The sequence below is a fragment of the Solanum dulcamara genome, chromosome 9 (assembly GCF_947179165.1).
Source record: "Solanum dulcamara chromosome 9, daSolDulc1.2, whole genome shotgun sequence".
Taxonomy (NCBI): Eukaryota; Viridiplantae; Streptophyta; class Magnoliopsida; order Solanales; family Solanaceae; genus Solanum; species Solanum dulcamara.
In genome coordinates, this window is record NC_077245.1 from 11,026,167 (window position 1) to 11,053,827 (window position 27,661).

General features: G+C 36.2%; 3 protein-coding genes and 2 pseudogenes across 5 annotated transcripts in view; 2 read left to right on the top strand and 3 right to left on the bottom strand.

The window, feature by feature from the left end:
* The window catches only part of LOC129902117 (midasin), a 59,103-nt gene extending 46,234 nt beyond the window's left edge, over positions 1-12,869 (top strand). For 2 of the 3 annotated variants that reach the window (XM_055977164.1, XM_055977166.1), the window contains exons 50-76: positions 55-279; positions 390-512; positions 1,632-1,713; positions 1,804-1,934; positions 2,035-2,196; positions 2,359-2,434; positions 2,537-2,649; positions 3,879-3,958; positions 4,028-4,141; positions 4,296-4,364; positions 4,492-4,648; positions 5,137-5,297; positions 5,374-5,474; positions 5,575-5,807; positions 5,980-6,234; positions 7,108-7,326; positions 7,409-7,567; positions 7,689-7,913; positions 8,095-8,385; positions 8,515-8,661; positions 9,259-9,462; positions 9,588-11,282; positions 11,353-11,634; positions 11,745-11,924; positions 12,006-12,104; positions 12,232-12,357; positions 12,475-12,869. In XM_055977164.1, the coding sequence (XP_055833139.1) occupies positions 55-279; positions 390-512; positions 1,632-1,713; positions 1,804-1,934; positions 2,035-2,196; positions 2,359-2,434; positions 2,537-2,649; positions 3,879-3,958; positions 4,028-4,141; positions 4,296-4,364; positions 4,492-4,648; positions 5,137-5,297; positions 5,374-5,474; positions 5,575-5,807; positions 5,980-6,234; positions 7,108-7,326; positions 7,409-7,567; positions 7,689-7,913; positions 8,095-8,385; positions 8,515-8,661; positions 9,259-9,462; positions 9,588-11,282; positions 11,353-11,634; positions 11,745-11,924; positions 12,006-12,104; positions 12,232-12,357; positions 12,475-12,507 (5,742 nt within the window). In that variant the 3' untranslated portion in view covers positions 12,508-12,869. The remainder of the gene's footprint in view (positions 1-54; positions 280-389; positions 513-1,631; positions 1,714-1,803; positions 1,935-2,034; positions 2,197-2,358; positions 2,435-2,536; positions 2,650-3,878; positions 3,959-4,027; positions 4,142-4,295; positions 4,365-4,491; positions 4,649-5,136; positions 5,298-5,373; positions 5,475-5,574; positions 5,808-5,979; positions 6,235-7,107; positions 7,327-7,408; positions 7,568-7,688; positions 7,914-8,094; positions 8,386-8,514; positions 8,662-9,258; positions 9,463-9,587; positions 11,283-11,352; positions 11,635-11,744; positions 11,925-12,005; positions 12,105-12,231; positions 12,358-12,474) is intronic. The other variant, XM_055977165.1, reaches the window with a different exon arrangement.
* Positions 12,870-14,428: 1,559 nt separating this feature from the next.
* LOC129903003 (16.9 kDa class I heat shock protein 1-like) lies at positions 14,429-15,389 on the top strand. The gene is made up of 2 exons (XM_055978475.1): positions 14,429-14,716; positions 14,945-15,389. Exons 1-2 carry the CDS (start codon positions 14,482-14,484, stop codon positions 15,214-15,216), a joined length of 507 nt encoding a protein of 168 aa, XP_055834450.1. The 5' UTR covers positions 14,429-14,481; the 3' UTR covers positions 15,217-15,389.
* An 18-nt stretch (positions 15,390-15,407) lies between these two features.
* On the bottom strand, positions 15,408-18,124 carry LOC129903002 (uncharacterized oxidoreductase At4g09670-like). Its single transcript, XM_055978474.1, has 2 exons — positions 17,485-18,124; positions 15,408-16,190 (listed from the first exon to the last, which is right to left on the bottom strand). Exons 1-2 carry the CDS (start codon positions 17,950-17,952, stop codon positions 15,570-15,572), a joined length of 1,089 nt encoding a protein of 362 aa, XP_055834449.1. The 5' UTR covers positions 17,953-18,124; the 3' UTR covers positions 15,408-15,569.
* An 816-nt stretch (positions 18,125-18,940) lies between these two features.
* LOC129903530 (protein IQ-DOMAIN 12-like) lies at positions 18,941-21,644 on the bottom strand (annotated as a pseudogene).
* A 1,131-nt stretch (positions 21,645-22,775) lies between these two features.
* On the bottom strand, positions 22,776-27,253 carry LOC129903531 (uncharacterized oxidoreductase At4g09670-like; annotated as a pseudogene).
* Positions 27,254-27,661: the final 408 nt, after the last annotated feature.

The window sequence follows — 27,661 nt, forward strand, 5'->3', positions numbered from 1 at the left end:
CTTTGTATTAGTAATGCCAATATCATATGAACATAATCTGATATTCTGTTTCAGCTAACGGATAGGATATTTGATGAGTTAGCAAGCAACTGGATGCAAATGAAACTTCATGTCAGAACAACAGAAGAGAATAAAGCTCAACAATTTAGGTTTAAACCGCGTGCATTCAAGATAGATAATATCCTTGAGATTGACATATCAGCTCTTGGTAGTTTGGCTTCATATGGAAGTTTCTCAGAATGGAAAGAGTTTCACTCTAGACAAGTATCTTTTGAGAAAGTAAGCATACACTGTTGGTTTTCTTTCTTTTGTGCATCTAGTGATGGAGCTTTGCTTTGCTGTATCTCTTTCGATTTGATTATCAGTCTAATCTATTTCTACTCATGTAGCAGAATTCTGACGAAGAACTAGAACCAATCATAGCCGATTGGAAAGATATAGAAGACTCCCGTTTGAATGACATGATCAACGTACACAATGAGTTATTTGGATCGACTGATATATATCAATCTGTAAGTATGCAATGCTTGTTGTATGGATGTTCTTACGTTATATTAAAGAGGGAAGCTTTAAGCTGGACAGAGAATTTGGTGGAGTTCATTTGGTGCATTTTTATGTTGAGGTGGAATCGTTTCATTATCTGGGACATGTTAGGTTCTGATTCTATGATGAAGAATCTCTCTTCAGGCGTGTAGGTGCAACTTTACATGACTGATAATTAGTGTCTTTTGATTTATTAGCACTCCTACATATTATTCTTAATATCAATTGTAAATGCATGAGCTGTATTTGAGATGGGAACCCTCACATCAATTTCATATTACTGTTTCCCACTTGCCTTGTGGTATGTTATATGGCTATTTGGAGGTACGTGTTTAACTATGGGGTAGTCGATAAGTGTAGTCTGCTTGTATGACTGAACATTATATGTGGTTCTTATCTCTCTCAAAGCGATCAATTATTTTATGAATCCAAGATGACACTATTTACCTGCTAACATTTCAGTGTTACATTTGTATGCGAGCTAGCAAACTCTCAGATATAAAGCTGGTTGGTACATTGCTGATTAGTATGCAATGGTACTGAATTCACTTTTATTGTCAGGATTGAAACTAATCCTCGTGCAGGGAGTTCTAAAACATTCTGTAACGGTTTTTCCTATTTGAAAAAGATTTAGGTTGTTTATGTCAGTACACCACAACATTTAGAATGTATGGTCTTTTCTTATGGACTTGAATTAGTAAGACGAAGTTAAAATGAAGACCTACTCCTTTCAGTTTTCTAATTCAGCCTAAATCACTATGTGCTAAGTTAGAGTCTCTGAACTTCCTTACGGGCTATGGCATAAATTATTTAGATATTTCTATTTCCATCTGAAGCTTCTTTAGGCACATATATGCCGTTGTGTAGGGATGTAAAAGTGCTTTAGTAATGAACACCCTTAGAATTGCACACACTTGTGTTTGTAAAATGTTATTCCTTTTGTTTTTGTTTCTCTGTATCCATTATATATTGGGGAATTTTTTTTTGATCACATAATGTATGTTCTCTCTCTATAATTATCTATCTATCTGTCTATCTATCTATCTATCTTTATGTGTTTAAATACTGATCATGGTTTTTGAATTTAGCCTGGATGTTTCCATATATCTGATGCAAGCAGATTGTCTTCCTTTACTGACTCTTACTTGCTGGGAGCAGAAATGATTAGAGGTAAAAAATTGGGAAACAGTTTTTCTGTATGCTTTGATAGTCTTATTATGGGAAAATTGGCTAAGCTCTCTGGCATCTTTATGCTTGCAGATCTAGTAGGTTTACCATCTTCCTCTTTGGACGCGAAACTTGCACCAGAACACTTGCTTCATCTATGTTTTGAGAATGAAACAAAGTTCTGCTCATCAAATAAGTCAACCCTAGGATACAACTTTTACAAGGTTTTGATTGTTAATATTACTTTCTTTAAAATGCTTTTGTTTCTTTCCTCTCCTTTTGGTACACCTTATTCACTAAAATTTCTTCTGGACGATGTATTAGGAACCAAATTTCTCTATGTTGGCTAAAATGGTGGATCCATTAGTATCTCTTAAACAGCGAATTACTCTACTTTTGGAAGAACGGGATGAATGTGCTCTTCAGAAAATCTTGGTTACAATTGAAATGATCTTGGCTATGCCTCTTAGCACCCCATTGGCTGAGGTAGTGTATTGTATTTTATGCTTCAGAGAATTGTTTTTCATAATAGGGTGGAGGAAAAAATTGATATATTCATCGTTCTGGTTATCTTTTACGTGTATGCTCAATGATGTCTTTTGATTGCTGGTCAAATTCTCATCGTTTCTTTCTTTCCTTTCTTTGAAGGCGCTCTCCAGCTTAGAGTTTCTGCTTAGCAAAGTTCGGACGTTACAAGAAACTGTAGCGAAATTTCCATTATCTGGTAATTTACCATACTTTTTTTTGATAAACATCTGATAATGTTAAATCATATGTTAGCTTGTCTGTCATCTTTTCTGCCTTTCTAAAAATTCTGTTTCCATAGATTTTTTGGACCCCATATTTGCTCTGGTGTGCTCATGGTATAAGTTGGAGTTTGAATCCTGTTCGACTCTGCTTAAGGAAATTGAAGATCAGTTTGAGAAGAATGCAGGGAAGGTAACTTCTATTTCATTTTTTTGCTTGATTTTTTACTCAACAAGCCTCCAAGCATGCTCTCTTGGGTCTCTCTCTTTCTGCAAGACTCCAGAGCACTTCAATTGCTGGTAAACCAAAAGCTTGTTGTCACAACTATGCAGAGGAAGTCATAATAATGATGTGAGCTGTGAGTCCTGAGAAAATTATGTTATGCGGGTCAAATGAAAAAGATGTATCTTAAGCCAATCAGGTGATTTCCACAATATATTGTTTTTAACTCAGGTCTACCAGACTATCAATGCATATAACAAAAAACAAGTCACTTCTACAGTATGATGCCATCCAAACTTTAGTATGCGCTTCTGACGAAAATAATTTCATGTGATATTTGATAACCTGGTAGAATTTGCATGGACTTATAGGTAACGGTATTGAAAGGTTGTGGACACTCCTGAATTTGAATTCTACCATAAGGCTTAATATTAGAGTGAAGTAACCAATACGATTTTCTTGGATGGGTGATGTAACAGTGGATCAATGAAATAAGAACCCTAATGATATAGTCATATGACATAAGTTATCAATGAAATTCTTTGAGACTTGTTTCAATCTCTACTGACTATTATCTGCTAGCCCTTGTCAAGAATGTGACAGAAAGTTCTGTTGCACCTTTCAAAAAGGTAAAGTGGCAGCCATGAGACTAGTTTTTTTACACTGATGTTACTTGCGATCTGCATTCTTTGTTAACTAGGAGTTGGGACATTCAACAATTTCATGTGGCAGTCAAGTGCTACCACATAATCAGAATTTTGTAGAAAATCAAAAGTTGACGGAAACAGTTTTCGATCGGATTTCCATGCCATGTAGATGACAATCACCACGCCCCATCCTCAAAGAGGGAAATTCGATTTTCTTAATATCACCCTTAGATGCATGAGCTGTATTCTTGATTTGAATTTCTTTTGTCTGTGTTGGAAAGACAACTTTTTTTTATTTTGTTTTGGTGGTTTAAACATATTTGAGTTTGATCTAACCATTAGCTCGAAGCATGTCATGGTGCTTATAAGAAAATGAAGTTTTACTCATCTGTAGTAGACCTCTTGGTAGGCTTATGGTCTTTCTATCTTCACATCTACTTTCCTTCCACAGTTGCAGAGCCTTCTTGATGCTATCGAATTGCAGAATTTGCAGTTTATATTGTTAGATTACTTTTCCTTGGATCATAGGTTAATTTTATCCTCAAACTGCAGTTGTGGTTGCCACTATATTCAGTTCTTCGACGTGAGCACTGTGCTGATACTGATGAATACAACCTAACTACAATTAGAAGGCATGTACACTCTTGGTTTTCTCTCAAAATTTAATACACTTCCATCGCTAATGCCTGTCAATCATTCAGCCTGAAGGAGTTCATTGAGATGTCCAGCATCGGAGAGTTTAAGAAGCGCCTTCAGCTCCTGGTCGCTTTTCATGGGCATATTAGTACTGGTTTAAGGAATGGAACCTATTCAAGGTAGAGGAAAATATTCCTTTTATAATGTAAATGTGCTTAGATTCTTTAATTTCAGGCCAATATATGGCACAATGAAACATGGTCATCATGCACGAACTGTGTACTTCTGTGTATATAAACCATTGAAAATGCTGATTTGAGAAAAACTGTGCAGCCTTTGTCTGGAGGAAAGTGTTAAAATCCTCTACAACAGCTTTGGCTTCTATGCACAATTCTTGCCAATGTGAGCTCTCTACTGTGCCCATAAGAGAAGTTGATGATACACTTCAAGCTCTTTTCCATCATGTCTATTTAAAGTGATATTTCTTATTTTTTCTAATTTTCTTTTCTCTGTCTTTTTATTGGGCAAGGATTTTGGAGCACATTGGAACTAATAGAAGGAAAATTGAGGAAGAGGTAAATGAGCTTGTTAAGCTATGCAGATGGGAACGTTTCGAAGATTACTTAAGCATAGAAAGTTCCAGGAGAACCAGGCAGAAGCTCAGAAAGATCATGCAGAAATACAATGTGAGTCGTGCTATTTTTACTGACTCATCTTAAAGTTGATTTTTCATCTCTCCATTTGTTGCTGCACAATTGGGACTGGAATAAGTGAAACTTATGTTAGGTGTCTCCTTCAAGCTTTGAGTTTATGTAGCTTTGCCTGATGATTTCCTGGGTGATTTCTCTACTTGTACATTCAACTAATCACTCATTACTCTGAGTTTTGTACTTTGTCATCTTGCTCTTTAGAATTTACTTTTGGGTAGATTATGATGTCAGTGTTCTGCTACAGTTTGATATAACCTAACTTAACTTTCTAATTATTTCTTGCTTTTTTTGGTATTTATTTGTTAATTTTATTTTGAGCGTGTGAACGTGGAACAAAATGTCAATTCAGATTATCTCAACATTATAAAGTTATACCGGTGTTGCACTCTTTGCCAATTGAAATAGTTTATCTTATGTAAATATTTGTTCTAGCTTTTCTCAGACATTTTTATCTACTTATGTAGGACCTGCTGCAGCAACCTGTTATGCTTTTAATCAACCAAGAAGCAAAACGAAGTGGGATAAATCCCCAAAGTACTGATGAACCTAGTCTCTTGGATTCTTTTGAAAGGAGCAAAGCTCTTCTAAATATTGTCCTAGATCAGAAGCAGTCAAAAATGGACAGGTGATCTTGTCTCCATGTTGCTGTCTTTTAATTAGTTTACTTGAAGTCTTATCAACTTGCTGCTTTTCAACCACAGCCCTTCATGGTTTTCTGATTGGTGGAAGAAAGTAGAGAATGCCGTACAAGGTTTGCACCTCGATGTATCAACAGATGCTGATCTATCTAGACTAGTAGAAGGTTTATTCTCTTCTTTTTCTTTGACTGTGTTCAGGCAACATATAATTCCCTATTTCCTATTGTGAAGATTCTGAAAGTTGCATATTTCAAAATCAATCAGGGGTTGCAAGTGTCATCAAAGATGGTCAGGGCTTCAAGTCTTCATGCCTGTTATATCTGGATGAGTGGAAGCAACTCAGGCAAACGATAGAGGAAGTATGTGGTACTGCTATAGACTGTGTTGATGTTTGGGTGGATGCAAGCAAGAAAATGGGAAAGAGAAGGGTGTTCTCTGATTTTTTGAAGCTCTTGGATAGCTGTGGTCTATCAAAGCACAGAGCCTTGTTTATGGAGGTAAATATAAGTTAATACATGGTCTTCCGATAATATGTTCTTGCCCTTATTAGCCATCATTTCTTCATCCAAGTGTTCATTTCGACTGAATCTTTTTGTTTATTGTAATTTATCATTTCGAGCTTCTGATCTCTTCTTCCTCTTTTTCGGATGTCCTTTTCATTGTGTACAGGAACAATGGAGAGTCAATATATTAATGTGCTGGTTCCTCCAGCCGTCTTATGATGTTCAACATCTACTCCTAACACAAGGTTCACCGGCCTCTAAAGATTCTGAAGTTAGTCACGGGCAGCTCCAATGTTCACTGGAAGAGAGTTTGGAAACCAAATGGAAAATGGCTAACCTGTACTATTTTAAGAGCATCAACTCGGTGCATGTTTTGCAGCAAATTTGCCTAAATTTCCATAAGGATTTTACTCTTGAGCAGGTAACATACGTTAACTGATGTTACTAAACAAATAGATTATCGTGTCAATTCTACCTATCATGGTTGATTTAATTTAATTCTTGCTGGCTAAGTAGCTCGGACTCTTCATTTTTGGTGCCCCACATGTATCGACACAACATGGGTGTAGATGTGGTATCCATACCCGATCTGGTCAACCAATTTTGGGTACTTTGAGCAAAATCGGTGAAATTCCGGACAAATTCAATGAAATATGTAATCAAAACAAGAGCTAAGATGAAACTGAAGAAAATGGAATTCCTTGTTTTTATAATTTTATGTCACTCCTTTTCCTTTTATCTCCTCCCAGGATTCTTCTCTTTCAATATTTTCACCTCAAGTTGTCCACCACATAATATCTCATAATTTAGGTTGTATAACTCTATTTTTAGATATTTGAATTATTTTTAGCTGAATCATCCGTATCCTTACCTTGATCCGTATCCGCGAAGCTTAAACTGTAGATCATGTATGATCCGATCTGTAGATCATCTGCACCTGTATCAGACACTCGCACCCGAGTCTGAGCATCTTAGATGTCCTGACAAAACAAATGAACAAACAGAGGAGGGTTGTGATAGGTTGATGGCCAAAATAAGATTCAAAATAATCTAATAATACCGACTGCTGAAGCACCTAAATAGAGTAATGGATAGGGAGTATCCATACAGCCGATTCCAACTAATTTGGACTGAGCCATAGTTGATATATTGATTGACAAACCCCATTTACTGAGTCGGTTACTGTCTTATATTAGTTTTACTTTCGCATTCATTTATTTATTTGCTTTGGGTTGTTTTTATTTTAGCATTTGTACCTCTCTCTTGGTTATAATCTCACTTTCTTGTAATGCAGGTTAACAAGTCTGGATCATACATTGACCACCTCACTAGCATTCAACAAGAGCAACGGGAGGTTGCATATGCTTTTTCTCAGCGACTCAAATGTTTGAAAGAATTGTTATTGCCTTTGGCTAGCTTATCTTCTGGTAATATCCCTTTCACAAATGCGACATGTGATCAATCATTCGCCAAAAATCAGTACTGCATATACAAGTGTCTTTGGCAACAAAAGGTATGCTTCTTCTTTGTCTGAGTTCAAATCCCCCCCTTCCTCATTTTGATGGGTAATTGAAAGTTCAATTCATATTTTGCAGCAACTTTTTGATAACTTGTATGGCATGTTGTATGAAGAGCACTTGTTTGTTCAAATTGTAGAAGATTTCCATTTGAATACTTGTCCAAGTGTTAAAGACAGCGCAATGCAGATTCGCCTTTTCTTTGAGAAACATTTGCCCATTGTTCAGGAGTCCAAGGTTTACATACTCTTCTAGTTGTCCCTTTTTTCAATATATTTCTGTACGTTCTAGTTCTACTTACACTCAGACATGCTATTAAAATTTCAGTTGCACTAACTAGTTATGGGAATTATGGCAGGATTTGTTGGACAGTTATCTTATTGGCTTTCATGGAGTTGGAAGAAAGGAAGAAACTCCATTGCATCCTATTGCCATCACGAAGGACATGAAGCAGTTGGTATATAAGAATTTTGATTTAGTCAACGACTTCAAGGTTGACTTTCGTGCTTTCCATAGACAAGATGGAGTTGGAGCAACCATTAAGGATATGCTGCTTGGAAACTTTGAGGAGATATTTGACAAGGTTTCACAATGTTCTATGCTTTACTGGCAGTAACTTCTTAGTAGTTGGATAAATTTAAACTGATTTTGCTGCAAGTCATCCAATGATACTGACGTGTTAAATTGTGATATTTTGATTAAAGTTGCATATATATTATTGTCTACAAAATGCATTCCAGTAATGGGACTTTTTAACATTTCAGACCAACTTCATACATAATCAATTTAAATCGAGAAGTACATCTGAAGAGAGGGCCCAAGATTTTATCCACTATACAAGAGATACCACTGCACTTCAAGCTGAATTTTACAACTCCTTGGAGAAAACATATAGATCTATCATAGATACTTTGAAAGGTCTTGTGACTTTGAAGAATGGTCGTGCTCCTCCTGATGGTGTGAATATCAATGCTATGAAAACTCTCCTTGAGTCAGCAACAAGGCATCTACAATCAGACCTTAGTGATCAATTAGTGAATACTATTCATCTTGGAGTAAGTAATATATGATCTTATTCATAAACCCTTTATCATTAAAAAAAAATAATAAATGATCTTATTCATTATATCTGTTAGGTACAAATACCAGCTTCCAAATCTAATTTTTCTCTCATTTTTATACAGGGGGAGCTATTGAACCGTTACAGCTCCAGAAATGTGAATTCCTATTCGAATGTCAGAGCACATGTAGAAAATCTGTATTCACTGTTGGATGTGATCATTGCCTTTGGCGATGGTCTTCTGCATGATTTTCTTATCATGCATAGAATGGTAGGTTTTGTTTGATTGCCCTATCCTACTTCTGGTTATATTTGATGTGTGGTTAAGGTCAATATATGATATGATGCTTCTTCCGATCAATTTTCCTCCCTTTAGCTCCCTCCTAAAAAAGTTATGTATTCATTTTAGAATGTTGTCATTGCCTTAAGTGATGGTCTTCACTCTTCTGCATGGTTTTCTTGTCATGCTTAGGATTGTAACTGTTCCTTGCATAGGCTCCTGATTCCTGGTTATCTACTTGATGTGTGCTTATTTTCTTGCTTGTTATGGTCAATATATTGGCTGCTTCTTCCGATCAATTTTCCTCCTTTGCCGCCCCCCTCCCCCCTTTGAAATGGGGAGTTCCTCTGTTATGTAAGATAAGCTGAGTCTAACCAAGTGGGATGGAATTTATTTATTCAAGATCAACTCACACACACACACACACAGAGATCTAATTAAGCAGCTCTGCATTAGTTTAATAGTAAAATCAGTTTAGGCGTACTGGTTCAGACACTTTCTGTTATCTCCAAGGCCTAGTTTTGTCTCTATAGCTACTTTGTTTCGCAAATCAGTACACTTATAAACTTTTCTTGATGATTTTGACAGCTATCTATGATGACCCATGCGCTGGCAAACATTTTTGCTTCACTATTTGCCAAAGGTTTTGGTACAAAAGAAGAGGACACAGATGATGCCAACCAAGATTTAATTCAAGATCAAAGTGGAACAGGTATGGGTGATGGTAGCGGAATGAACGATGTCAGTGATCAGATAAATGATGAAGATCAGCTCATTGGCACTTCCGCTGATGTAAGATATGACAAGCACACCAGTTAACTTTTGCTTTCACTTTTCTCCCTTCTCTTCTAATCTGTTTCTCTTTATTTTACAATAAGAGTAATGGTATGGCTCACACCTCGGTTCTGCTTTTGTAGAGAGATGAAGAGAACACTTTGAGTGACGCTCCAAGTAAAACTGACAAAGGAATTGAGATGGAGCAAGATTTTGTCGCTGATACCTTTAGTGTAAGTGAGGATTCTGCGGATGATGAAGGCGGCAATGAAGAAAATGAAGAACCGGAATCTTTTATGGGGGAAACTGGTAATCAGGGTGAAGCAGTTGATGAGAAACTATGGGACAAAGGTGAGGATAATCCTAGTACCACGGATGAAAAGTACGAGAATGGACCATCAGTAAGAGATAGTGGTATCGACAGAGAGCTTCGAGCAAAAGATGATGCTTCTGAAGCTGCTGATGAAGCTGGAGGTCTCGATCTTGACAAATCAGAGGAGCAACCTGATGAAAATGGAAATGATGAAACTTGCGAAGGGATGGAAGACATAAATATGGACAAAGAGGATGCATATGCAGATCCTACTGGATTGAAGCTTGATGAACATGATCAAGGTCCTGAAGATGATTGTAAGATGGATGAACCAGAGAATACTGAACCGATGATGGAAGATGATTTGGACCAGCAAGGCAACCCAGCTGATGAAAATGAGGGAGATGAAAGAGCTGATTCCGATGCAACTTTTGATGAGGCGGACCCTGAGCATTTGGATGAAAATTCTGGAGGAGCTGGTGAAGAAGGTGATCCTGCAAATGACACGAAAAAAGAACCAACAACAGAAAATAGAGAGATGCAGCAATCGGACACTTCGCAATTTGTGGGTGATAATGTCCCAACTGCTGCGTCTGAGCCTAGAGGTGGATATGATCAAGCAAATTTAAAAGATGCTGCTCCTGAAGCAAAGGGATCTGATGTTGGTGGGCTTCAACATAACCTTGCTCCCATGAGAGGTGTGCCTGATTACTCTATGGTTGAAATCATGGCTTCTGATTCTTCAAATGGCCAAAAGCTGGGCAGTGATCAACCTGAAAATCCTTTACCTCCAGCTGATTCATCACATCAAAGGATTCAACCTAACCCTTGTCGTAGTGTGGGTGATGCCCTTGAGGGGTGGAAAGATAGAGTCAAAGTCTCCCTTGACCTCCAGGAGAGTGAAGCTCCAGATGATTTGGCTGCTGAAAATGCAAATGAATATTCATATACTGCTGAATTTGAAAAGGGAACAGCTCAAGCACTTGGACCAGCTACTGCTGATCAAGTAGACAAAAATGTACATGGAAACGATCTTGAAAGAGAAACTGCAACTACGGAGAGAAAAGATGACACTTCTGAAGAAATGGAGATTGAGAGGCAGCTGTCTGAAGCACATACTATCAGTAATTCTGCTTTAAGTTTCAGCAATGACAAGGGAAAGGGATTGGAGATGATGAATACTGAGGAGCAACAGGAATCACCATCTGAAGTTGATACTAGAGATGGTACCGCTGTCCCTAGTTTGCCCCAGAGTTTGGTCTCAGTGAACAGGACCTTTTTGTCTGAGGACATAAATCGGCTTAGCGAGCTCTCGGTAGATGATGACGACCTGGGCAAGGCCCGTAACCTTGAGGTATCCAATGAAATGAGAGAGAGTGCTGCAACTCTCTGGAAAAATTATGAATTTCGCACTACGAGGTTGTCTCAGGAGTTGGCTGAACAGTTGCGTTTGGTAATGGAACCGACTTTAGCTAGCAAGCTCCAGGGAGATTACAAGACTGGGAAAAGAATTAACATGAAGAAGGTGATCTTCAGTGACTCATATTTCCTTTTTATTGAAGGTAATCTTCTAATCTTGTACTATCTATTGCCAGGTAATTCCATATATAGCAAGTCATTACCGTAAAGATAAGATATGGCTAAGGAGAACTCGGCCTAACAAACGGAACTACCAAGTGGTAATTGCTGTGGACGATTCCCGCAGCATGTCTGAGAGTGGTTGTGGAAGTTTAGCCATTGAAGCATTGGTGACAGTTTGCCGTGCAATGTCTCAGTTAGAGATAGGACAGCTATCAGTTGTAAGCTTTGGTAAGAAGGGGAATATTCGCATATTGCACGATTTTGATCAGTCATTCACTGGAGAGGCTGGTATTAAGGTTCGTCTGTATTCACATGCACATGCCTCTCCGAATCTGTCACAGTTATTGGTTTGGGTCATTTGGATTGAAGTTGATTGATATATTCTTAATGCTTTCTTTATATACAGATGATCTCTAGTTTGACTTTTAAGCAAGAAAACACAATAGCAGAGGAACCGATGGTTGATCTTTTGAAGTACTTGAATGACATGCTTGATACTGCAGCTGCTAATGCCCGGCTACCATCTGGACACAATCCGCTAGAGCAGCTTGTTTTGATAATAGCTGATGGCTGGTTTCATGAGAAGGTAAATTTCTTTGGTGAAGTGTCGGTGATTGGCCACCTTTCACATTTCTGTTTACTCATTTTATTTTACTTTTTACTGTAGGAGAACATGAAACGCTATGTCAGAGATCTCTTGAGCAAAAAGCGAATGGTCGCGTTTCTTGTGGTGGATAGCCTACAGAAATCCATATTGGACCTTGAGGTAACCACTGAAGTCTGAACTTTCCTCTTTTCTTTTTTTGCATTAGGTTCTTGATCTTGTGTACCTTTTCCTAGTTCTTGGTGTAAGAATGTTTCCCTTCAAGATTGATTCTCTTGCCCTTTTCCAGGAAGCCACCTTTCAGGGTGGTGATGTTAAGCTGTCGAAGTATTTGGATTCATTCCCCTTCCCTTACTATGTTGTGCTCAAAAACATTGAAGCACTTCCCAGGACGCTTGCAGATTTATTAAGACAGGTGACTATGTACTTCAACAAGCGATTGCTCTCTTTCAATTCCAGATTTGTTTTACGAGTTCTGAATTATGGTCGATAACGCTAGTACTGATCATGATCTTGGTTTTCCTCCATGCAGTGGTTTGAGCTTATGCAACACTCAAGAGAATAGGTTGCCAAATTTTACACATGTCAAAACTCCGAGAGGAATATAGGTGTACATAATATCTTTCTCAGATTTTTGGCTCAGATCAAGTGTACAGATGATACATGTATTTAGGAGAAGCTCAGTATCACATCCTTGCAGTCCGTCTCCTTACAGGATTGACAGACTTTGCTGCTTTTCTTGGCTTGAGCTTTATTTTTTCCGCTCTCGGAGGGGGTGAGGGAGGGGTGTTTCCGTTTGGAACTGGCACACTGTATAGCTCTGTATAGGCAAAATATGGCCTCTTCTTACCTCCTTTTCATGTTCCAACTCTTGAAACTTACCTTAAATAGTGCAGAAGAAAATTTACAAGCTTTATCTTCTGATCAGTTTCGTGGCTAGCAATCTAATGATAATCAATGTGGTTGCTTTTTTATTTTCTTTCCCTTTGTTGTTGATATAGCTTTACAAAATCAGGGTAATTCCAGGTTTTAGCTTATTCTATCATAGAGAAGCTGAAAACTAAGTAGCTGAAAACTAAGTGTTGAATTAGTATAAAATTTTCTCCTTTTCTTTTCGTGTAATACAAATACAAATGATAACAGTTAATAAATACCAATGGTAATACAATACACAAGGCAATAGATGAGTATAAATGCATATGAATACAAATACAATTCGTTATGAATTTCAATAATGATACAATTCATTGGAACAAATTGTATTAGCTAATATATCTGATATAATTAATTTACATAAATGCATTGAATACAATAGTCTTTGATACAATTATATCGATTATATTTATGATACAATTATCGATCACATACTCAAATTAACTGTATTTTTCTTTTCCCTCTCTTAGAAATTTTGCTCGTCTCTCACTACCCTCTATTAACCTTGTTCGCATCTCTTTTTCTTTAAGTAGCTAGTTATTTATACAAATTAATTGTATTTGTAATACAATTATTGATCAGATAAACAAATTGTTTATATATATCTCCTCTCTTTCTCAGATTTTGCTCGCCTCTCTCCTTTTTTTCCAATTTTGCTTGTCTAGCAGAGTATTGTGAAAAATTGCTGCGTTTTATCAGAAGAAACCGTTGATTGCACAAATCGACGTTAGTATTTTCTCTGTACACTTTTTAAAATAATGCATCCTGGTTATGTGTACTTGAACTAATTATTATTTTAAAAAAAAAAAAAAAATTGGTTGCTTGCAGATTAGAGCTGCAGAATTGAGGAAGATACTATTACAGGTATGCCTTATTAATTGAACTTACATTTTTTACTGAAATAACTCTGGCAATTAGTTCTATTTTATTCTGTTGGATGTATTGTTTTTAATAATTAGGTAGCTCACTGTTACTAGTAAGACGCCAGAGACTGAGTTACGAATTTGTGAGTGTACTGGATTCCCATGAAAATGCAAGAGAAAAGATGCATCCAAGTGTTTTTGCATCTGAAGGGGTTACTAAAGATTTTTTACATAGTTTTTTAATTTATCAAATTCAACTTAATCACATGAAATATATATTGTATATCTCATTACAGAACTTGTCTAGAGGAGAATTACCCCCATTTCCCCACGCACCAACAAAGTATATATGTCTTTCGCATTTGTGTATTGCTATAATTTTTTATTATTAAGAAGACACTCGAAATTAGAAAGGATAAACACTCCCAACTGTCTAATATCAAATAATGGTGCTTGCGTTGCGTTGCTAAAGTTTAAATAATACAACGTATATGCCTCAGTTCATGTTCATCTTCAATGTACGTGTCACTCAGCAAACTATCAAGACCTTGTAGCTAGCTAGTGTCACAACAACAATAAAATACGTGGCTAAGGCAAAATCAAACAGCACACCTATACATACCAAAGTGACACCAAAAGACATAATTTTTGCATTATAGTGTCTATATATAAATAGAGCTAGCTGAGCTTCATAAGCAAGAACAATTAATTCAAGTTGAATTTGTTAGTGAAAAAATATTAATATGGCATCATCATCAATAGGACCATGGATGGGTGGCGGTGGTGGACGGCGTACAGATATGGGGTTTCGAATCCCATTTTCTTCTGATATATGGGAGGATCCATTGGGCCTGGTCTTTAGTGGTGGTGGATTGGGCTTGAGGCGTGGTGGTGATGATGATATTTCTGCCTTGGCCCATGCTACTGTGGACTGGCGTGAAACTGATAAAGCCCATGTTTTTCGTGTTGATATTCCTGGTTAACCCTTCATACTTTTTTTTCTTAAAACTATTAAATGGTTATTTTTCAGAATTTTGGTCTTGTTAGTAATTGATACTTTAATACAAGTGAAACTACTTTTTAATATCAACATAAATTGAAATTTGATTAATTGAACATTAGGAAGAATTTTGATCAACCACAGATTGTTACTAGTTGCTATTCTGTTTTGGTAAATACAAATTTTTTCTTATTTTGACTTGACAGGGGTGAAGAAGGAAGATCTGAAGGTTCAGATTGAAGATGACAACATACTGGAGATAAGTGGAGAAAGAGTTAAAGAAGAAGAAAAAGGCGATGACAAGTGGCACCGTGTGGAGCGTAGCCGTGGCAGCTTCCGTAGAAGATTCCGGCTGCCAGAAAATGTCGACGTGGAAGGCATAAGTTGCGGGCTTGAAAATGGAGTTTTAACTGTGGATGTACCCAAGAAAGAAACTCAAGAGGTTCCAAAAAATGTCAAGTCTATAGATATTGCTTGAATCACTTGGATTTGGATTTTGGTGGCCATGTGTGTGTATTTGCTACAACTACTACTATTACTAGTTTTTGCCTTTGCTATCCTTGTGAATATAGCGTGTATAATGGCCTTTAAATAAGTGGGACGTTGATGTATGTTATCAGTTATATGTACAAATTAAGTATTAAAGTTGTTCATACTTGCTCAGGCCAATTCACTTCCAAACATCCATATTACATAGCACTGTCAACAAAGTGATACTACAATGGAAGAAGTCGGATAAAGACTTGTTTAGAAATACAACAACATAGCGTTCGGATTTCAGATAGCTTAAACACCAACTAATAGATGACTTTCAGATAGCTTAAACACCAACTAATAGATGACCTCAACGGGCTCGAAATCTTTCTCAATGGATGCCTTGACAGCATCCACCACAAGTTGTGTTTTTCTACTAATTGTTGGCCACTTGTTCTCAGGTTTAGAACCTTTCCCTTTGATACTTCCAACCAGGTTTGAAAACTCCTTTACCATCAGAGCCTCTTGAGGAAGATCTGTGGTGACTTGTTGCTCACTTGGTGCAGGATGAATCGATGTAGCAAGTTCACCAAACCACGAACCTTCCACCGTGTAAAATGGAGCAACATTTTCTTGAAATGGAATTACAAAGTCATGGACCCGCAAGTTTCCTTTGGATCCACTAGCAACGATATCCATGACCAAATTGGTTAAAAACGAACAATAAAAAGTTGCTACCCTTCCATCTTTCCAACTCAAAGAAGCGCCACAAGATAGGATAACTCCAGCTTCATTAAATTCTGGATCACGCAGAGCTGTCACTGTTTTAGGCAATTCATAATCAGTAGTCCACAAGATTGCACGAATACTGTACCAACCAGCATCACCTAGAGCACCAAGGGCATCAAGATTGGACTTTACACGAATGTCATTCTTAAGAAACTGTGTGTCACCAAGATAAGCAAACGTGCTATGTACCTGTCAACAAAAAATAAGACCATCTTCAAGGAACCCTACGGGAAGAGTCTTGAGTTCAAACTTGGATTATTAAAGAACAAAGAAAAGTTGGGTAGGAAAAGGCAGTAAGCTCATAAATCTTCATTTGGGTACTCACAACTCTGATAAAGTTCGTTTCAACCTTTTTTTGCATCAATTCTACTTTTCTTCTCTAGACACCTAAAAAAATTTACCCTCTTTGCTTGTGACATGTTTTAGCATTTACTCTCTTCCAACTTGTTATGTTTGCACTTTTCGAAAGTTAATTTAATTAATTTTTAAAATTAAATTATATTACTTTTAACTCAATATTATAAAGTAAAAAATTAGATATTTAAAAACTATACGGTTATATAAGTTACAATTTTTTTCAATTTTTTTCATATCAATATGACAAAAAGATATATCTTAAAATGTTAGTCAAAGTTCATATAGTTTGACTCTAAGAAAGAAAATCATGACAACTATACATTTTTTCATATCGATATGATAAAAAAAATATATCTTAAAATGTTAGTCAAAGTTCATATAGTTTGACTCTAAGAAAGAAAATCATGACAATTAAAATAGGACAACTAAAATAGGACGGAAGGAATAACTATTTTTATTAGGTTTAACTTCAATATTTAGTCTTTTTTAAAATCACTCAAGTACCCATTAGTATATTACATAGATGGGGGCCATATATTACTTCTAACTACATTACAACTTTGAACCAAGTCCATATTGAACAGAGTCTACTATAGAAATGGAGGGATATCTCTTTTAACATTTGACAGAATAAAAAGTCATTTAATAGTCTTTTATGTGAAGTAGCCTTTTCTCGGCGGAATCCTCAAGATTTGTTTGGTGTAACGAATAAAAATAAATAGTTATGAGATAAAAAATAGTTCAAGAATAAAATAAAATATTATTTTGTTTGGTTGTCAAGTTTGAAATAATTTAAGTCACCATTTATACCATACAAATAGGATAAGTTATCCCATAACCATGATAATTAATTATGAAATAACTTGTTTCCAACCAAACAATCCCTTAAAGTTGGAATTCGATTGATCAGTCTTCACTGTATCATTTAATTTCAGAGAATAACTATCAACTCCCGCCAGCAACAACTATGGTAGGACATATAGGAAGATTCACGTAGTATTATATTGTTTTGGAAGGAAAAAGCTAAATTTGTTTAATACCAAAGGAAAGCAGTATTCCAAATGATTCAGATCCATTTATCAGTACTTAATACACAAATAAGAAATTAGACAAATTAGAAGATTACCGATTTGAGTTGTCCAAAACGTTGAGAATCGGAGAGGAATTGTTTCATCTTAGGAGTACGCGGATGATGCATCCACATAGTAGCATCCATGTACTGCACCCCATTCGATTCACACTCCTCCAGTATCGCATCCAGCTCCTTCACGTTTAACGCAACGGGCTTTTCTAGCAAAACATGCTTTTTCTTCTGGGCCGCCAATACGGCCCACTTCACATGCAGGCTCGTCGGAAGGGGAACGTAAACGGCATCCACTTCCGGATCATCCAGAACCGCCTCATAACTGCCGTAGATTTTCGTGGATGACGGATACCCGTTTTCCTTAGCAAACGCCGTCGCTTTTTCGATTGCACGGCTGCCGACGGCGGAGATAGTGGCGTTTGGAGCAAGGGCGATGGCGCGTGATACTTTACGAGCTATGTTAGCGCAACCTAATATGCCAAAACGTACCGGCGACGACTCTGCCATCATTGGTTTTCTCAAATTGGGAAGCGAAAAATGGGTCTTTTAATCAAAGACTCAAAATACAAGCTAACTGATGTAGTAGTGGAAAACAATAGTCTAATAGAATACTACTCCCCGAATTCCACGGCACCTTTCTTTTTTGACTGTCCAAAACAAAAATCCATCTAATTATAATATATTATAATTAAAAATAATTTAATATAAATATATAAAAATTATTTTAGATTATAAATTCCAAAAATTCTTTGAACACATAAAATAAGAGGGAGGAAGTAATATTTATAGGGAACTAGTGCAAGACTGCAAGTGATGGGATATCCCCTCCCAACACACCCAGCCCAAAACGGGCTTATTTTCTACAGCACCTGGGACAACCTAAACAGCGTGCACGGCTTGCCTAAGTCCAGTCTCAATCAACAAGAAAGCACACTAAGTGCTAGAACGAAAACGTCCACACAAACAGCCACAAACTAAAAGTAAAGAGGGAGAAGCTTTGGGAGGCAAATGCCAATTTTCTGATTTTTGATTTCTATGTTAGTTACAATGGGTGCTTCCCAAAGGGCTTTTATAGATACAAAAAATAAAGGGTAAATCACCTAAATGTACAATATTCAAAAAATATTTACCACATAGAGCAACATAATTATTTTAACTATATATAGCAAATTGTTTGAATTAAATTAAGTACGGTTTTTTTTTCTAAAATTCTGACCCGTTCCCTTGTTTCTCTCCAAATTTGCTACACCAATATTCTCTCCAATCTTCTCACCCATAATTTTCTCCAAAATTAGGGCAATACTTAGCTTCATAGCTTTTCAACCACGACTTTCTACAACATTTGTACTCCAATTTTGGAATTAAGTGATGTGTATTCGGTGAAATCTCAATTCTCAGAAGGTTACTCTTTTGCTTCTTCACTGCATATTCTCATAGTAGAGCCCCAAACCTCTTTCGGAGACTGTCTGCACTTAGTTGTTGATTTGTAACATCCTGGCTATTGCTTGCATGTGAATCGGCCAAGTTTTCCATCATAATATTCAGGGCACCCATCCTTGGACAACGGCTGTTCAGCAAATTCAATGGCACGCCTTACAATCTGAGGCCTCCCGGTCTTGATACATGCTGTTGTGATGAGCCATAGAAGCACTGTAGCCAGAGACAATCAAATATGAGAGGGACCTAACACAATCTTGGAGAAGATACAAGTTTAATTCATTTTTTGTGGTCTATAAATCACTGAAGGTTTTTTCATTAGCTATAATTTTTATTCGTGTCTAATTCCCTTCTAATTCAACTTTAGTGTGTATGTAATTCATTTTTAGTTCAAGTCTAATTCATTTTTGTGTTCTATGGATTACTGGAGGCTTTTTCAATAAGCTACATTTTTTATTCGTGTCTAATTCTCTTCTAATTCAACTTTAGTGTGTGTGTAATTCATTTTAAGTTCAAGTTTAATATCAATTTTGTGTTTCTGTAGATCACTGAAGGCTTTTTCAGTAGCTACACTTTTCATTCGTGTCGAATTCTCTTCTAATTCAATTTTAATATGTATGCAATTCATTTTTCATTCAAGTTTAATTCATTTTTCATTCAAGTTTAATTCATAATGCAGGTTTCAGTTTGATAAACTACTGAAACACTTTTTCATTAATGTAGCTATGTATTGACATTATAAAAAAAAGATATATTTTACATGAACAAAAAAACTATATTAAAAGTGTATTTTACATGAACAAAAATCATCTTTAAAAAGTTAGCTATGTATTACATTATAAACTTTAATATGTATGCAATTCATTTTTCACTCAAGTTTAATTCATTTTTCAATCAAGTTTAATTCATAATGCAGGTTTCAGTTTGATAACACTACTGAAACACTTTAACATTAACGTGTCATCAAACATGTCCTTAAAAATTAAAATTAATTCTAATAATACTAAATGACAAGAATTTGAAAACATCACTATGACTAGCTTTGATAAAAGAAAAATAGGACAAGTTCAAATCATCAACAAATGCATGGGGAGATGCAGTTCTACTAAAATCATGAAGAAATACTATTATTATGCTGATAAATATATATACACATTGTGGCAAGTCTATGAAAGTGTTAAAATCAGTAATAAAAGATTTGCATTAGCTTTCATCAATCAACTGTAGATAGATTACTCAAGAAGTTTGAAGCTCCAATTATAGCTCCATTTTTCTGATTGTTTTCATGTCCAGATGTAATGCTGCAAATCTAGGATTTTGTGCTTTCCCTTGTTGGAAGTACTGGATAAATAGGTCGATAATGTACATACTCATCCTTGGTGGCTAGAGTTACCTAGTACTGGTACTGATAGAAGTTAACAACACTTGGTGAAATTATCGAAGTGAGAGCAAACCGACTTGGACACTATCCTTAAAAAAGTTAGTAATAATGTACAACACTCATGTTCTTCAATCCTGGTAGAACACCTTTTATATTCACAGCTACTTGCTAGAAGTTCTGCTCTTTTTGGCACTGTCGTACATTTCACCATCAGATAATCTCCAAGAAGAAATCTTGAGGTTATAAGGAGAATGTTGACCTAACAATGTCTCGTGTAACCTTAGGTGTTGCTTCGGTGTGCTCATTGACCTTGTTTTTGCCTTTGTAGATTCTGTGGCAGCTATGTAAGTAGGAAATATATGAGAACTTGGTAATGAGTTAACATCAACGTTCGATTTTCGTTTTACATTAGAAAATGATCTTCTTCTAAGTGAAGAAGGAGAATGTAGGTCCTCTATACAATATTCTCTATGCATTTTTCTCACTTGAAGTTGTGTCATCCCATTCATATCAGCTAGAGGAACATTTGAGTCTCTAAATGATCTCAATTTCTCAAATAACCCTGCTTTTGTTGGTGCCTCAAGTTCTGCCAACTGGTCAAATTTGTAGCTTCTTCTGTTTTGCTTGCTGGTTAATACTTTGTGTAAAGTTCGATCATTTCTGTTCTCCTGAAAAGAAGTAATATACTATCAGGTCATTTCAAAATATCTTATAGGTAATCGTTCATAAAAAGTGAGCTTAGTAATCTAGAAAATAAGGCAAGTTAACCTCTACAACATGTTAAAATACATTGGTAAGCGTAATATTTGCACTATCTGTATCGACAAGTGAACTCCTACTTTTACTAACAAATGAGTGAGATAATGAAAGTGCAAGTGAATTTACCCTGAGTGAAAACGAGTATTTCATCAAATGCTCTCGTTTGTCAATGGCTTCTTCTCTTCTTGACCACAAGGCTTCACTGTCTTGTTCTGAAGCCAAGTTGAAATTCGAAGTCCTAAGGCTCTTGCATTTAAGCTGCCAAAAAACAAAACCATATTACAGTTATAAAAATAATAAACAAGTTTAATTTTCATTTGGAGGTTCAAACCATAAAAGTCAAAATAAGATGTGTTAGTAGGTGTCTTTTATAGTTGAACCAATGTTTGGAAAATTAATTAGACAAAGGCTGAATGATTGCTTTTACCTTTAGTTCTTTAGATTTCATAATTTTCCTTGGACTATTGATGAGTTTCTTGTCATTATTGTCATGATAATGTTCTAAAGTAGGGAGTTTAATTTGATAAACTCTTGTGTTTGGTTTTTGATGAAGTGGCAACATGAACTTCAATTTGGCAATGAGTCTTCTTCTGACAATTTCACCTCTAATCACTGCTTGAAGTTTAATTTATTTTTGTGGCTTACAGATCACTAAATGTTGGTTTTGTTAGCTACATGTTTCATTTGTGTCTAATTCTCTCCTAATTCAAGTTTAATTCATTTTTATGGCCTGTAAAGAAGGCTGGTTTCATTAGCTACAGGTTTCAATCGTCTCCAATTTTCTTTTAATTCGAGTTTAATGTGTGTGTAACTTCTTTGTTGTTCAACTTTAATTCATTTTTGTGGCATACAGATCACTGAAGGGTGGTTTCATTAGATACATGTTTCATTCGTCTATAATTCTCTTCTAATTCAACTTTAATGCATGTGTAATACATTTTAGTTCAAAGTTTAATTCATTTTTATTTATTTATTTTAAAAAACAAACAAATTGCAATACAAAAGATCTAACAATTCATGGCAAAACCTGAGCAACTGTAGGTCTCACTTTCTTTGATTGAAATTGAAGAGGTAAATCCTTTTCGATTTAGATTTAGAACTCAATTCACTGTTTTTTTTCTTACTTCTACCGCCCTTTTTCTTCACATACAATGCTTGGAGATTTTGATTAACCTCATCACCAGCTTCTTCTGGAGATTGATTTGCAGAAATTCTCAAACTAAAAGTAGGACCGACATTCACTTCACTACTGTCGGTTGAATCAACAATTCAAATTTGTGTGCTTCTTCTACGAGATTTCTGACCTTTCATTATAATTGTGCACCTAAAATCTATGAGTTCCATCTGAAACAAACAAAAAGATGAAGAATAAGGGAAGAATGAAGAAGAGATGAAGGAATAAGAGATGCATACGTTGAAACTAAAGAAAAACCCTTATTGAAAGAGAGAAACACGCTGAAGAAAAACCCTTATTGAAAGAGAGAGATAAAGCCTTTTTCTTTTCAAATAAAAAGGTATAATGTCTTTAATGAAAGTATTGTTACTGATTGTTAAAAATGGTAATAAAATAAAAGTATATTTTAAAATGGTAAATATTTTTTAAAACACATTCAATTAAGTAATTTTACCAAAAATAAACTAAGGCTGGTAGCCCAATAATTCACTCTATTATGGCTATCTATACAAGCAACAATAAAATAATAAAAGATGTCAGGCCTGCTCACAGTCTCCTAGGCAGCAGGCCTGGCAATACCAACTAATAGATGACCTCAACGGGCTCGAAACCTTTCTCAATTGATGCCTTGACAGCATCCATCACAAGTTGTCTTTCTACTAATTATTGCCCATTTTTTGTCAGGTTTAGAACCCTTACCTTTGACACTTCCGACCAGGTTAGATAATTCCTTTACCATGAGAGCCTCTTGAGAAAGATTTGTACTGACTTGTTGCTCACTTTGTGCAGGATGAATCGATGTAGCAAGTTCACCAAATATCGAACCTTCCACCGTGTAAAATGGAGCAACATTTTCTTGAAATGGAATTACAAAGTCATGGACCCGCAAGTTTCTTTTGGTTCTACTAACAACGATATCCATAGCCATATTGGTTTAAAACGAACAATAAAAAGATGCTATCTTTCCATCTTTCCAATTCAAAGAAGCTCCACAAGATAGGATAACTCCACCTTCATTAAATTTGGGATCACGTAAAGTTGCCACTGTTTTGGGCAATTCATAATCAGTAGCCCACAAGATTGCACGAATAGTGTACCAACCAACATCGCCTAGAGCACCTAAACCATCAAGATCAGCTTTTACACGAATGTCATTCTTAAGAAACTCTGAGTTACCAAGAAAAGTATGAGTGCTATGTACCTGTTAACAAAAACCAAGACCATATCCAGTTAAGAATACCAATAGTCTGTTGGGGGAGGAAGCACCACAACTAAAGTTTGATATGACAATTAGTATGAAAATAAATTGGATACGAAAATTTTACGTAGAAACCCCTCTAACTGATAACGGGGAAAAACCACGGGTTAGAAGGATCTTACTATTTTAATATGGAGTACACAGCTCTCAAATACAAGGAGAAAACAACAATTAACACTTCTCTCTTCTAAAAGGAACAACTACTAAAGAGGACACTCAAGACTACAAATTTTATCTTGGTGTATAACTCTTTTTGTATTCTTACTCTCTCTTTCTGGGATGCATTAAATAAGGGCTCGAGGCCCTCTATTTATAGGAAATAAAAACACGTTAAATTTCTATGCGTTTTTGTTTTCCAAACAACGCATAATGTTTCTTTTCAAATAACGCGTAATTTCTGCTAACTTTTGAAATTTTCTTTTCAAAAGTTGCATACTGTTTCCTTTTCAATCTTTGAAAATCTTGCATTTGGTAAAAGTTGTCTACTGTTTCCTTTTTGACTTTGAAACAGGAATACTTTGAAAATCTTGCATTCTCCCACTTGAAAATTTAATTGAGAATCAATTAAGTCTTCACACTATCCTTTCTACCTAATTACTGCAATGTTACGTTTCTGCTAGGCCAATAGAAGATCAACACATATGAACTTGTTACTATTGATTGGCTTTGTAAACATATCTGTCAGGTTGTCATTAGTGTGAATTTTTTGAATATCCACATTGTTTTCTTCCACCTTCTCACGAACAAAGTGATACTGAACTCGTATATGCTTTGTCCTTGAATGAAATGCCGGATTCTTTGCAAGATGCAAAGCGCTCTGACTGTCACAAAATAGAGCAACCTTCTCGTGTTTGTGCCCGAGCTTCTCCAGTAACATCTGTATCCATATTGCCTCTTTGCTAGCTTGTGTAGCTGCTACATATTCTGCTTCAATCTAGATGTAGCCACGATAGATTGCAGTTTTGAAACCCAGCTCACAGCTCCTCCAACAAGAGTAAACACATAACCTGTGGCGGACTTACTTTTATCAAGATCACCTGCATAATCTGAATCAACATAACCTTTAACAGTAAAGTCTGATCCTCCATAACACATTGCAACATCTGAGGTACCCTTGATGTATCTCAGGATCCTCTTAATAGTATTCCAATGCTCTCTACCAGGATTAGACATGTATCGACTAGCCACTCCCACTGCTTGCGCAATGTCAGGCCTTGTACATACCATGGCGAACATTTAACTTCTCACTGCTGATGCATACGATACTCGAGACATCTCCATCCTCTCTGCTTTATTGCTAGGACTCATACTTGAGGATAACTTGAAATTAATAGGAAGTGGGGTTGAAATTGACTTACATTCTTGTATCTTGAAGCGTCTCAAGATTTTCTTTAAGTAGTTCTTTTGAAAAAGCCAAATCTTCCTATTATTTCTGTCTTGATAAATTTGCATCCCTAGAATCTTGTTTGCTGGTTCCAAGTCCTTCATTTCAAACTTCCTAGCCAACTGTGCCTTTAAATTTATGAGACGATCTTTGTTGGGGCCTGCTACCAACATGTCGTCAATATACAACGGCAAAATAACAAAATCATTATCACCAAATCTCTTATAATAAACACAAGGATCTGAACTATGTCTGTTGTATCCAATGCTTATAATGAAGGAATCAAATATCTTATACCAACATCTCAGCGCCTGTTTGAGACCATATAGAGATTTGTTCAACCTACAAATCAAGTTCTCTTTTCCCTATTCTTCAAAACCTTCTGGTTGGAGCATATAAATTTCTTCTTCAAACTCTCCATGAAGAAATGCAGTTTTGACATCTAAATGCTCCAAGTACAAGTCAAATGTAACACACATCGCCAGGACCACTCGAATTGTTATGAGTCGAACCACCGGAGAAAATATCTCATTGAAGTTTATACCTTTTTTCTGAGCGAATCCTTTTACCACCAATCTTGCACGATACTTCTCCACTTGATCATTACCATAGCGTTTGATCTTGTAGACCCATTTGTTTTCAATGGCCTTCCTTCCTTGTGGTAATTGAACAAGATCTCATGTTTTATTTTTATAAAGAGCTTCAATTTCTTTTTGCATTGCTGCCATCCACAGAGATGATTCTTGGCCTTTAATAGCCTCGTGAAAAGTTGAAGGCTCTCCATCCTCTGTTAATAGACAGTATGCAATATTGCTCTCCATAGAATAATTTGAGTGCCAAGCTGGTTCTCTTCTCTCTCTAGTTGACCGTCGAACTTGTAGAGTATCGATCTCAGCTTGCTCTTATTCTTTGTGCTCTGGTGCTGTTTCAGAAGAAACTAGAACCTCTTCTATTTCTTCAACTTCAACCGTAGTAGTCTCTGATTTTTCTTTTGAAGTGCTACCTTCTTTTGTTTGTATCTTATTTTCAACAAATACAACATCCCTGCTGATTATCACCTTGCGGGTTGTGGATCCCACAAGCGATACCCCTTGACTCCATCAGCATACCTTAAGAAAATGCATTTTTTGGATTTTGGTCCAACTTTGATTTTTCTTGGTTGTTGTACATAACATAAATAGAACTTTCGAATATATGTTAGTGAGAATAATCAGCTGGTTTTCCTGTCCACATCAACTTTTGATTTGAGACCCGACTAAATCAAGATTCAACCATGAGATTCGACTTTCAAGCCGGGATCGCATCCCGACACTCGACTCTGATGATCGATTAAGGACCCATTCTGATATTTGACTTGGAACTCGACCTCGACTCTCGATATGAAACTCGACTCCAACACTCGACACGAAAACCCACCCTGACACCTAACTCGAGACCCAATCTTGACACCTCTGAATCTTACTTTGATTTTAACTCGAAATACGATACTTAAATTGAGATCCGACCCCGATCCCGATCCGACCTAGGATCCACGAGTTGGGTCTCGAATCATCTTGAATTTAGAAAAACAGATTAATGACGGAAGGTTGTATCTCATTGAATATTTGATTGAACATTGCCTTTATTGAAAGACTATATAATAGATAAAATTATCATTTACTATTTTTCTACAATAGACAAAATTATTATTTATGATTTTTTAAAAATAATTGTTATTTAATTATTATGCAAATATGTAGGACTTTGAAATTAATAAAAGTTATAACTATTAAATATTTACTCCTTAACGATATAAAAGTCGTTCAATATTTAATGGATATATTTTGATCGACCAATATTATTAAACGTGTAGAAATTTTCTAGTCATAATTTACTTGAATAGATTTAATGTTAGGCTCATAATATTAATAGGATAATATGTATCCTACAATAAATTTAGTTCTAATAGAAATATATTTTGTTTAGTCCTAGTATAAAATTATATTTATACTCATTAGTAATATTTTAGATGGAGAAAATTTTAACTTAAAAGAACAAATAAGTAAATCAACTTTTAGTGGATATTTTGATCAATCAACATTTATATTCGTGCTTTTATAATAATACTAATGTCTATGAACGTGCTTTGCACGTATTCCCCATTATTTATCAATACAAAAAGAGCTTTGATGACTAATTTGGAGTCTTATCCTGACACCCGACCCCGATATTCAACTTCGACATCCGACACCCGAATTAGAACTCTACTTCCGAACTAAGACTTGACCCTGATTCTCGGCCTATTTTCCGATCCAACACTTGTTCCAGGACTCGATCCGAGACCCGACTTCTGACTCGAGATTCAATCTCGATATTCAACTCTGGAACTAACTCGAAACTCGACCCCGATATTCGACCTTGACACCTGACACCTAACATTGATTCGAGACCGTATTTCCAACACCAATTCACGACCTAGGATCCGATCTGAATTTCGGATCAAGACTCGACTTCCGACTTGAGATTCAACCCTGCACCCAACTTTTGAACCGGGATCTGACCCCACCGGACCCTAACATCCAACACGAGACCAACCCCAACTTCCGACTACTTATCCAGATCAATTTTTGACTCGATATCCGACCCCGACATCAGACCCTAAATCTAACTTGCGAAATGGATCTGATCCTGAATCTGACATAGGACCTGACTCCAACTTTTGATTTAGAACCCGACTTTTAAATCAGGATCCGATCACGAGATTTGACTTTTGAAGAGGGATCTGATCCTGACACTCGACACCGACGATTGATTAAGAACCCACTCCGATACTTGACTTGGGACTCA